Here is a 12,456-nt window from a genome sequence, read left to right as displayed (position 1 = left end):
ATCTGATTGCAACATATGTTTTAAAGGGTAGATTTTATAGGAATTATACTTACCCTATATTTGCAGGCTTATTATATTGAAAGCTTACTGTAAATTTCATTGTTATTACTTTTAATATTTTAATAGTATAAGTTATAGCAGTAATTTTCCAAAGTATATTTAAAATGCTACCCTGGTGCTTGGGTTTCAGGGTTCTGGCTATACTTTTATATTATTTATATTAAAGTGTTTGTTATACAGGTGCAGGAGAGATGCTTTATGGGTTTTTTCCTTTGTAGAAATACCATTAAAGCAACTGCCTCTTATCAATTTTATTTTTAATTTACTTTTTCATATGAATCCATTTTCCATGTCTAATGGTAGCTTTTAGCAGGTAATTTACAGGTGAGCACCTGCTAGTCTTTGATCATTTGCTGGGCCTGTTAAATGGCAATTATGCTTTAATTCTATAAACATTGAAAAATGTTTTTTTAAAACTAGCATTATAATTTTTAACAATTTTACAGTCTTATTGAATATAAAGGTGTTTGGAGTCATTGGCTATTAGCCTGAGAGAAAACTAGTATCTACTGCCTCTGTGGACAAATTAGAAAAAGGCTCTCACTCTGCGCAGATAAATTAGAAAAAGTTGCCCTCCCTCGGGTATCCTGCTTAGCAAGCAGAGTATAAGCTTAATTTCAACCCCCACTTGTACCTCTAGGCAACACTGTGCAGAGTACAAAGTATGCAACCGCTGTGGTACAGCCCAGATTCTATTTTTTTGTTCAGATTCCTGGTTCCTAGCCCATCCTGGCCAGCCATAATCTACTGATGCTCAATGCCTGTGAAAACAAGTGTAAAACTAAATATCAAGTCCTTGGCCTCATTTTGCCAAGCGTAAAGAAATAAAAGTTTGCAATAGCATGATGCTCCTCAGTTTGTCTTACATAAACTTTTTGACATAGACTTCTATAGCTACTCTCATCACACTTGATTTATTTTCACTTTCTCTGGGTGCTCATTTATTTATAATTATGGATATAAAATATCTATAACTTTTTTCTATTGTAATATAATTGTTTCTATTTGAAATATTGAAATCATTAAAATGTAAAGCTGAAAGATACATTAGAAACTATATATTATTATCTCCTTTTTATCATAACTCTAAAATTTAATTGAAATAGTAAAAATTATTATTATAAAAATTTAAAAATATAGATAATAAAAAGAAGAAAACTAGATATTTCCAAACTCTTTTAAAACTATTTTTTTTACTTAAAATGTATGTAGAAGTTTTCACTTTTAAAATTGTAGTTATCTATTATTGTTCTGATGGTGACATTAGGTATTCTATCATCTGATTTTACCATAATTTTAATTAGACAATTATCTGTTTTGGAATATTTAGTTTACTCCTGATCTTTTTGCTGTCATAATAGGCATATTGTAAGCTAAGATTAACATACTGTATCTAAACCTCTATTGATATCTATGATTATTTCCTCAGGCTAAACTCCAACAAGTGGAACTTTTAGATCAGAAAACATTCCAATTTTAAGGTATTTGTTTACTATTTCAATTTGCTCTCAATAAAAGTTCTACTATTTTTTCTCTCACAGATAGTATATGAGAGCACTCATTTGCCTAAATCTTTTCTAACAATAAACATAATTACATGAAATAAACTTTTCCATTTTGATAGATAATAAATTGCATTTATTGATTTAATTTTCATTTATCAACTTATATGTTTATTGGTTATTATTTCTTTTGTAAATTATCTTTTTGTGTTATGTATTCATTTTTCTATAGAGATATGCAACTTTTCTTATTGACTCATGTAAATAATTTATATATTAAGAGTATTTAAACCTTTTTCTAAACACATTGCAACTTTTCCCTCAGTTTGCCATTTGCTCTTCAATCTGTTTATGGCAATTTTGGCACAATTTTAGAAAATACTTTAGTATGTTCTTACATGATTTATTTTTATAAAAAGAAAGGTCAAGACTACATCAATATTTATTTAGTTCTTATATTGTCTTCTTGTGTTTATGGAGAGTTTCCTCTTACCATGTACATATATATTTAATATATTTGAAATACATTTTAAAATGTAGTTTAACAAGAAAATTCTGACTCCACCACATAGTAACATTTTGTTTTTAGTCAAATCACTGAATCTTTGAAGTCTCAGTTTTTCTGCTTGTAAATTGAGGACCCATCAGACCAACAGAAGAGGTAGAAATTCTAAATAAAGACTCATGAGCATATGAGAACCCACTGAACCATAAAGAGTATGCCTTCTGTTACTGGTAAAAAATTAATTTTCTGTTAGTAATCAGTTACACCCACAGTTGTCTATTTCATTTTAATTTTCTATTGTACCCTAGGGAGAGTATTTGTTGAATATATTTTACATTTAATAAAGGCAGATTAATAATTTTAAAGCCCATGGATTCCTTGCTTTATACTTTGTTATGTTTGCTTGTTTGTTTTGACTAGAAAAGCCTAAGACCCAAAATTGAATGACTTTTTACCAGCTTTCAGTCAAGGGTTGATTTTCCTTTGCAGCCTCCATTGCTGGCCATGTTAAAAGAATAACGTCAAGTATAGAGAACAACATTTAGGCATTGTAATTACCACTTTCCTTATATAACTTCACTTCATATACAATGAATAAAGGAGAAATGAGCTTTTACACTGTTTTGAAATGCCATGTTCATGGTTTCATTCTACTCGTAAGGTTAGCAGTATTAACTAATTATAAACTTGGACACTTTGGGATGAATATAGATTTGTGAAAATATCTAGTACTGAAGCTGTAACAGCTCATATAAACTCTGAGGAGATTATTTTTTAACTCATGTTGTTTTCTAGACGTGGAATTATCCATGGTTTTACTGATGATCTTTATAGACTATCTCATAGGTAGTTTTAGACTATGAAACATTATGTTTGACTATTTTTCTACAGATGTGACTAATTACTATTATGTTTTTAAAATTGCTCTATTTATAGATAATCAACCTTTTATTTATGGCATTAAACACTGTCCTTCACCTATTTATTATAGAATGCGTTGCTAATTAGCTATCAAGTATCAATGAGGATTAACAAAATGCACACAATTTTTTTTTACCTAAAGTAGGTATAAATATTCCCCTGGTGAACATAATAGACTACTTGGCTTCTGGATGAAGTGTGCTTAAATAATGTCAGTAATTCTACTTAACAAATTATAATTTTGTGGGGAGGAATAAAAGACAAAATTAGAAAATCATCAGTGTACCTCACTAGGGGAAAATTATTAAAATTTAAATTTAAAAAATGAAGATCTGGTATATTTGAGAACTTTAAGGAAAAAATGTTCTTGTTTGAATCCAATTCATTGCATACCCACATCACTAATGAAGTTAACCTTGATGATGATGTGTTTGTTTGTCTAGGCCAGTTTGGTGGATTAATGAAACCTAAACCAGAAAGTGTTTCCAGTTTGGCATAGGGAATGTGAGATTGGCTGCTGTCTAAGGAGAGATATTTATAGGAAGGAATGAAGCAGTGGAGATGGATTCACTTTTAGGAAGACTAGATAGTATTTCTCTAATCACCTCATCCCCACCCCCTCAAATAGTATTTCTCTAATCACCTCATCCCCACCCCCTCAAATGTGTGGCTTCTGCACATAGATTTTTCTGTCATGAAACACTTAATTCATAACACTATCTTTTTCAAACCACCTCACCCTGTTTTCTCTGGATTATATTCTCCCACATCCAGATTTATTATTTTTCCCATAGTAGTTCCAATTTGCAGCTGCTTCCTGTTCTAAAGAATTTCATCTCTTCTCAACTGACTGTGTCCCTACCCCTCTCTATTTTTAATCCTCAGTCTTTCTCCATCTGTTCTTCTCTTTGTCACATGTGCAAACACCATCCATCAATTCCCCCATACTCCCTGTGTTGCTTTGCCTCTGAGTCACAGCTTTTATAATCGGGATGTTTGATAAATCAGTTATAAATATAATTTTCCTAGCAAATTTTATGATCAAACGTGATTAGATGGATAAAGTCCTTTGTTGCAGGATTGATGAATTTATGGGCTTTATTTATATTGTTTTATTTTACATGAGGAACTTTCAGAGTTGAGGAAAAATATAGTTTACCTATATAAAATAATACAGCATACCCTTTCATTCCCAAAAAGAAATAGGCAAGTCACTTTCATAAAAATAAGCTTAACTGAGAGTATTTTTTTTTTTGAGAAATGCAAACACTGGAAAGTTTTTCTGAATGACAGTGAAGTCCTCAAAGGTGGGTGAGAAAGTGCATTTATTTAATCATTGTTTAGCAAGAGTAGCACCTTCTCAAGCACTTAAGAAAAAGATTGCATGATGAAGCACAATTTCTCTAACTTCTCAAATCTAGACTTGATTTGATAAATGCTATACATTATTATTATAAAAACAAGTAATATCACCAAAGAGAAACAGATGAAGTATTTTACTTAATTCAGTCTTATCACTTTATCTTTCTATGGGAATATCACTCAATCCACCACATTATAAAGAAGACATTCAAGGTTTTGTGGTAGCTATGAAATTAGCCTATGACTTGACATTATGTTTTTTACCTCTATAAAATGTATTTTGGCTCTGGCTTTGGCCCATTTGTCTTGAAATAGGGTCATTTTACATAGCCCTTTATTTAGGGACTTTAAAAATTATCTCTCAGTAACAATGAATAATGCGAAGCCATTGTTATAGTACTATGTAATACTTATGGAATGATTTTCTTCTCTCCCATTATATACGTGCTACCCAGTTATTTAGTGACAACCTCACAATGAGTCTCTTGTTTCATGGAGGAGAAAGATAGCACTGTGATTTTAACCTTAAGACTCCAGTGAAAATAAATAATTTGTTCCTGTTTAGTGTTTTTGTTGTAATAATTCTCAGAAGAATGAGGCATAATGTTAATGGCATTCTAGTTTATGAAAGACTATAAATTTTAAATATTTCATAACTTTGAACTTCAACCTTTTCAGTATTCTGCGCTTTCATTGGCTGTATGTGTACCTTTTGCACCCATGCTACAGAAGTTGTAAACAGTAAGAAATAGAAATGGCTAATGAATCATACTGTAGACATGTAAAAGGTCAGTGTTGTAGAGTTTATTATTATCTTCTAGAGAATATATAGGACATAAAAATTCTGATGCTACAGTCTCGTGACAAGGAATATAATGAGAACTATAAATAATAAACAGTATAACATGAATCTTCTTGTGACAATGATTATAGCTTCAAATAGGAAATACTTAACCCATTATCATTATTACCAGAAGAAAGGACTACTTAGCTGATGTTCGTCTTTCTCTTTTGTGGCTAGAATCTATTTAAGCCACAGAGAATAAAAATAAATAATATATATTCAAGAGTGTTGAATACATTGCTTTATGAGCGCTTTCCAAAATGAATATCATGTTATGGTTTAGGATTAATATGGATCACATTGTACCATAATAATTTTAAAATAACAACTTCAATGTGACTTGTTTGTTTAAAAACAGATGTTTTGCTGTCATTCAGGACACTGTCATGTGTGATAACAAAGTAATACAGTAGTTCCATGCAGAAGCCATGTATAAACAAAAATGTTTGCATTACATTTGCATTTAACAGCAGGATTCCAGGCTTATTTGATACTTGCATTCATTGAAATTGGTTATATAGGCCCAGAACTCTTCATAAACTAAAGAAAACATATTTACCCTGCACCTCAGAGGTATAAATACAACTTCAGTGTCTCAATTTGCTAATAGGTAGTCATTATTGCTTACTATTGGTGTTCAGTGTCTAGGCATGACATAGAAAATAAAAAAACACACACACACACACAGGGTGAGGAAAGAGAAAAGAGAGCTGAAAAGGAGCCAATTATATTGATGTCACTTGCTTGTTCTAGTCAATTTGTCATGGATTTCTTTAATTAATTGTAAGTTAAGTTTTTCTGAGCGTAGATCTGAGCTACTTACTTCCTGTGAGAAGGAAAACGAATCCTGTCCTGCTGTCACTTACCACACCTTTTGGCAACTCTCTAGAGACGTAGCACTACCATTGACATGATGACTTGATTTCTTCTCAAAATATCTTTCAACATCTGGCTCAAAAGATATTTTTGATGACTATAAGCATGCCCAACTTCTCTGTTAATAAGGATTAAAATTCAACAAATATTTAGTACACTAGGACTAAGCTACCTTATCATGAGCAGCTGTACAAAGATGTGCTGAATACTTCCGTTCAATCCACCAGAGTGAATTAATGGAATCATGCCAGTTTCAGGACATACATGGGGTGAGAGGAATTCTATCAGGCACTATCCAGATATTCCTGCTAAACCTTAGAATACCACCTGTACATTTAGAATGACTTATTATGAAACAAATAAAAGAAACTTAATCTATGTGTCCTTCTCACCAGAGTAGCAAATGACTCTTTGTTGGTGCTAAAAATTCTTTATTGGTTTTTGTCTCTGGCAGGTTTTTTCAGCCTCTGTCTAACTGGTTATACTACCTACACTATCAGCACTGAATATTAAAAATACTTATTTGAAGAAGCATCCTCTTCACGCATTTCTAGTTGATTGGTTGTTCACGTACAATGGCACTATGTTTTAGGTCATTTTACTATATAGTGAATTGTTATACAGCTGTCAAAATGTACATCCTTTCATACTGCATGCTGCATCCTTATTTTTGTTACTTGAAATTTTAAAAGCTCCCATCTGAACGTTTTGATAATCTCTCAGAACCATCATTATAATGGGGTGCTGTAGCAAATTATGAGAAATACAAACACAGCAGTATTTGAGAAAAACATTTCCATGTGAGTGAAGTATTTTCATTTGCACTTCAATGTTCTGAGCATATAGTGATATGGTTTGGCCGTGTTCTCACCCAAATCTCATGTTGAATAGCAGTTCCCATAATCCCCATGTGTCTGTCTTGGGAGAGATCCACGGGGAGGTAACTGAATCATGGGGGCAGTTATCTTTATGCTGTTCTCGTGATAATGAGTGAGTTCTCACAGGATCTGTCAGTTTTATAAGTGCCTCCCCGACCTTCACTCTGCACTTTTCTCTCCTGTTGCCATGTAAAGAGGTACGTGTTTGCTTCCCTTTCTGCCCTAATTGTAATTTTCCTGAGGCCTCCCCAGCCGTGTGGAATTGTAAGTCAATTAGACCTCTTTCCTTTATAAATTGCCCAGTCTTGAGTATGTCTTTATTAGCAGTGTGGGAATGGACTAATACATATAGTAAGCTCTTTGTTGAGACAAAGGGTGAAAGGATCAGTCCTGTTCCACCTTGATTTTGGACTCTTATTGAGCCAGAGCTATATATACTATGTAATTAGCAACAAGGAAAAGTTGAAACACAAACACCAGTTCGTGTTGAAGCAGTGGTCTAAGAATACTCTTCCATCTTCCCTCCTCCTTCTTTCCTGACTTTTCAACTTGGTTCTTCCTACGACTGCTAAATGTTGGCTCTATTACTCTCACCTCAATCTCATCTGGCTTCTTTTACTGTTTGTTCATTTTTCTCTATTATCTGAACTTTGGGCTGCCTTTATGGACCTTATCTTAATTCAGCCATCCAGCTCTAAGCACCCCTTATAGCCTTGGGTAGATAGAGATTCCCCAATCTAGCCTTGGCCTAGGAAGAACCTAACCACCCTTCCCCAGTCACACTGCAAGACAACTCAATAGAAAACAGTAACAGTCGTTTAACTAAGCTATTTAGAAAACACTGACAGGTTTGTTTCTGCTTTAATTACCTTAAAGATAGAACACAAAATCCAAGGCTTTGGTTCCTGGGGTGTTATTTTGAAAAATAATTTACAACATTTCAGACTTCACAATCTTTATTTAATCTCCAGTATGGAGGGCACATTTGTGCTAAACAGAGTGTGGGAGGGTACGAGGTTTCAAATAGGGCACATTAGTGCTAAACAGAGTGTGGGAGGGTACGAGGTTTCAAATAGGGCACATTAGTGCTAAACAGAGTGTGGGAGGGTACAAGGTTTCAAATATAAAAGCATAAATGAATAACTTTCACCTCTTTCCACAACCCTTGTTTCATCCTTCCTTTTTGCCATCAGCTGTGCTCTCTGTTGGGTGATGCAGGAGCTGGCATTCCCCCAGAATGGAAATGGGCAAAATAAGAAGGTAGTGGAGGACCAAATATCAGAGGAGGAGCAAAAGGAAGAGGCATAGCGAGAAAGGGATTGAAAATCAGAGGTCGAGGAGGGATGAAACAATGAGCAGTAGAGCAAGAAGGTAAATCTGGAGTACTGGAAGACAACGGGATAGGCCTCGGCCAATTATGCATGGGATGACATGGACCCCTGAGTGGGAAAGAAACATGAGCCAGCTTTCCTCTGCAGGCTATTCGTGTATTTCCGGGAGGCACCTCCATTACTATCCCTGATCTAAGGGTGCGAATATGTGAAGGGCCTCTCACTTGTGGGCCCCTGGGTGGAAAGAACCCTTTACCTCGTGGCAAAGCCACATGCAACCTTGCATTATTACTGCCTCTCTCAGTGCCCCCATTGTTGACCTTTGTGCCCCCTACTATCAGTGCAGGAGGGCCACCAGAAACTTCGCAGGACACATTAATAGCATCCTGTCCCTCCTGCCTCCAGCCTGCCAGTACATCAGAGCTATTTACTACTGCTGTTGCTAGGGACTCTTCTTCAACAGCAGGTGGTGGCCCATACGGGTGTCTATGAGCTCTCAAGCTATGAAGAGGAATGCAGGATCCTGTTCTCTCAGAGGGCCACTCCAGTTGCTTGCTATCCAGTTCAGTCAGCACATTGATGGAAGGTCTCAGCGGTACTTGAGGTTGACCCCAGGGCTCTGCGTCATCCTCTGGCTTGGAACTCAGACATTGCAGGGGCACGTCGTGGTGCAGCTCCTGGTTCCCATTTTCGTCCACAGATACTACCAAGGGTGAAGGGGCGTGCCCTCCAAGGCTTGCAAAAACAGAAATCAAACAGCTAATAAAAATGGAAATGCGCTGACCAGAAAATAGCTAAAATATATAATTGACTGAGCTCACTGAAATATACCAGGGAAAAAGGGAGTACCCTCTCGCCTATATGTAGCCAAATACTTGCTCAGCGCTCTGGCCTCTTCCCAGGTGGCTTCTTTAGTACGAGGCTACATGATTACCCTTCATGACTACTCAGTGGCCTATTTCATTCCTCATTTCCCCACCTCCACAAGGCAGCAAGGAAGCTTAGAAGACACACATAACTTAATAGTAAGCATATAATAGAAAATACCAGCTTTTTCAATTCTCTCTAGGATCTATGATTCACTAATCCTGGCATTCATATTCTGGCAAGATTGTTCTGGTATGTCTTCCGAAGTAAAATCTCTTTTTCTTCACAGAAGTCAAAGAAAAGTTAGTTATGTTAACAGACACACAAGTTTCTCTTCTTGAGGTATCATTCAACACTCACACCAAATTTTGTTAAAAATTCCTTTCATTCAACCAACACCATACCCTAGAGTAAGAATTTCCTCATGTTTAAACCCCACTGTTTAGACTAGGGATTTGCAAATCTTCTTTCAAAATTGCACTTCAAAGTTGCCACTCTTAAATCCAGTATTCTTAGTAACTAAATTTATATCCTTCAAGTTTTTGTCTGTGATTTCCTCCCACATCTCCTCCAACCCACTCATCCCTGTCCCAGTTACACAATAAAGCAATTCAAACTGACTTTACCTTCAAAATTAAACAGTTGTACTCGGTTTTGTACTTACACGTTTTCAATACAAGCCATGAAGAAATTTGATCCGAATAGCTTTCCTGAGGTGTGGAGATAACCCACTGAACAGGCCAGCTACGTCTGGAGAAATGACTCCTGCTTCTGCTTTAGAGGCTTGGCAACTAGAATGAAGCCAGGGACCAACTGCTTCTTTCTAGATTTGGAGTTCTCTTTCTGGGGTTACCAGTTGCTAAGGAAGGGAGGGAGAAAAGGAGTGGGGAGGTGGGTGGGTGGGGATGAATCTGCGACACTCCTTTGAACTTAAATGTGGGACTGGTGTTTGCACAGTAGTAGATGGATGGTAAAGGCATTCACTACATTAATTCTGATGCAGGGCAGTTGGAAAGACAAATCATTTCAAGAAGGATTTAGAAGAATCATGGAAGCATGATATTTTTTAAAGAGTTATTTATGAAGTTTTAGTTTATACAAGGTAGTTGTCAAGTCTCCTCAAATTTGGAAACACATTGAGCAGAGTACTGTGCCTAATATTGTAACTTAAACTTCCAGTTTGGGGATGCATATTATTAACTTGGTGGGGAACAGAGGTTTGGGGGCTAAATTGCTTTTCTATCTGTGAAGATGAAACAAGAACTCCTCTAAGAATCATTGTGACATTATTTTTTAGCCCCTCACGTTGCAGTTATATCCTTCATCTTGCCTATTAGTTTATAAGCTCTCTCTCTCTCTCTCTCTCTCTGTGTCTCCATGTCTGTGTGCGTGTGCGCGTGTGTGTGTGGGTGGGTGTGTATTTCCTGTAATAGAGCTCTGGAAGTTTCTCTCAAGTTGGGAGGGTCAGAATAAATGGCATAACAGGTATCATAAATTTATAAATATTAGCTCAGATTTGGCCTTGTAACTTTTTTGCATAGGGAACTTTCTGTTTGTCCAGCCTAAATTTCATTTTAAGCAAGTGTACTTTCCCAGCTTTCTTTTCTGCCATTGATCTACAGATTAATTGCTCTGAAATTACAACAACCATTCCATCATCCAAGATAATTACTGTTGCTCTAGGACAAAGCCATAAACTTGGCAAACCTGCCTAAATTTACATAAAATTTGTGCTGTGAAGGCTAGACCTGGGAGATTGTGTCTTCCTTATTTTCAGTATTAGCATATGTTGCTACAGTTCAACAGTAATGTATATTTCTTTTCTCTTAAGGAAAGATAACAGACTCAAACACCATGTGCTTCAATTTTTAGATATATGGTGTCTGTGTATCTGTGTGTGTGTGTGAGAGAGAGAATAATGCATAAGTACAAAGTACTGATGTAAAGGAATGGTCACTACTGCAAATCAACACAACTCATATAGAAGTAACCTTTGGGGTCTCCAAGTCCACATCTTCCTGCCACAGTGTGTTGTCTCCATCTGTACAAGAAAGTGGCATGTTTCCAACACATTTTCCAGAAGAATCTGTTCACTTGCCTAGCATGGTTCACTATTAAGTAATCTCTTGATTCCCCAGATTCTGTTTCTATTCTTGCTTCAGTTTATTACACACCTTGTCCTTATGTAAAAATAATAGTATTATTAGCAATGTTATTGTTGTGGAGTGTTAAAGCTCTTTTACTTCTTGTCGTATCAGAGAGGAAATTGCAACTTGGGTTAATGCCTGCTAATAGTTGGTGAATCACATTTAGATAAATAGTTTCAGTATAATAGGTTGCATATTTTTTTCCTGATAATAGCAACAAAGCCTGAGGAATGCCTTTTGTTCTTATCAAATTACTATAATAATAAACTATTTTTACCTAGAAATACCTGTTTGGTAAGATATCATCTTAGTTGGATTACATAAGAGTATGGTGTAATATAGGAACCAAATTGCTGGGAACAATGACAATGACCACGGCACCAAGAATTTTCCAAGGCCATGAAGTGTATAATTTATGGATATTACCTCATATTTTGTTTGTAACTTGTTTTCCTTTGTGCAAATAGTCCATATTTATTGAATGCCTGCTGCGCGCATTCACTATTGTGTTAAGTGTTGATTTTACCAAAAAAGTTAAATATGCAATCCATATTGACTTCAGGGAATGTTCTAATTTTCTTGGGAGGCAAAATAACATCTATAAAGTTATTGAAGAATGGCATAAAAAATAGACACAGACCATTAGCTGCATGGTATAAGCTAAGACTGCAATGGAAATTCAGAAGAAGGAACTATAATTGTGGGTTAAAGTAGTTGTGACACAGTCTATGTGGGATTAAAACTTCAGCTGTGTTTTGAAAAATGGATATATTATACATGGGCAGAAAAGGAGATATCATGCTATGGGAAGAACAGTTATAGAAGTAGAAATAAAGAAAAAAATGGCATTTTGTAGTTCATATTTTAAACCAAAACTAGGGCTCATATTTGGCAGAAATAGAAATATGAAGTACCAATTAGACCCCTTAGAGATAGAGATCAACCAGATAATTCATGAAGTTTTACCCATAAATAAATATTTGAATACATTCAAATTTCAAAGTTAAATAAAGCTATCTCAAAACCTACCTTTTCGCAAAAAGCTATCAGGCTAACTCAATCATCCACTGAGCATTGAAAATTCAGTAATAAAGTATATGCCTTTTTCTTTACTTCATTTAAATAACAGTTTTGGGGAGAGAAACATGGGTAATGAAGGCTGA

At 35.4% G+C, this 12,456-nt stretch overlaps 1 protein-coding gene across 1 annotated transcript; it reads right to left on the bottom strand.

Moving 5' to 3' along the window:
- Positions 1-7,886: 7,886 nt before the first annotated feature.
- On the bottom strand, positions 7,887-9,944 carry PRR32 (proline rich 32). Its single transcript, XM_054473245.1, has 2 exons — positions 9,811-9,944; positions 7,887-9,014 (listed from the first exon to the last, which is right to left on the bottom strand). The coding sequence occupies exons 1-2, from the start codon at positions 9,828-9,830 to the stop codon at positions 8,138-8,140; spliced, it is 897 nt and encodes a 298-aa protein (XP_054329220.1). The 5' UTR covers positions 9,831-9,944; the 3' UTR covers positions 7,887-8,137.
- Positions 9,945-12,456: the final 2,512 nt, after the last annotated feature.

Source organism: Pongo pygmaeus, chromosome X (genome assembly GCF_028885625.2).
Source record: "Pongo pygmaeus isolate AG05252 chromosome X, NHGRI_mPonPyg2-v2.0_pri, whole genome shotgun sequence".
Taxonomy (NCBI): Eukaryota; Metazoa; Chordata; class Mammalia; order Primates; family Hominidae; genus Pongo; species Pongo pygmaeus.
Note: the sequence above shows the minus strand (reverse complement) of the source record. Positions and strands in the feature narration are given on the sequence as shown.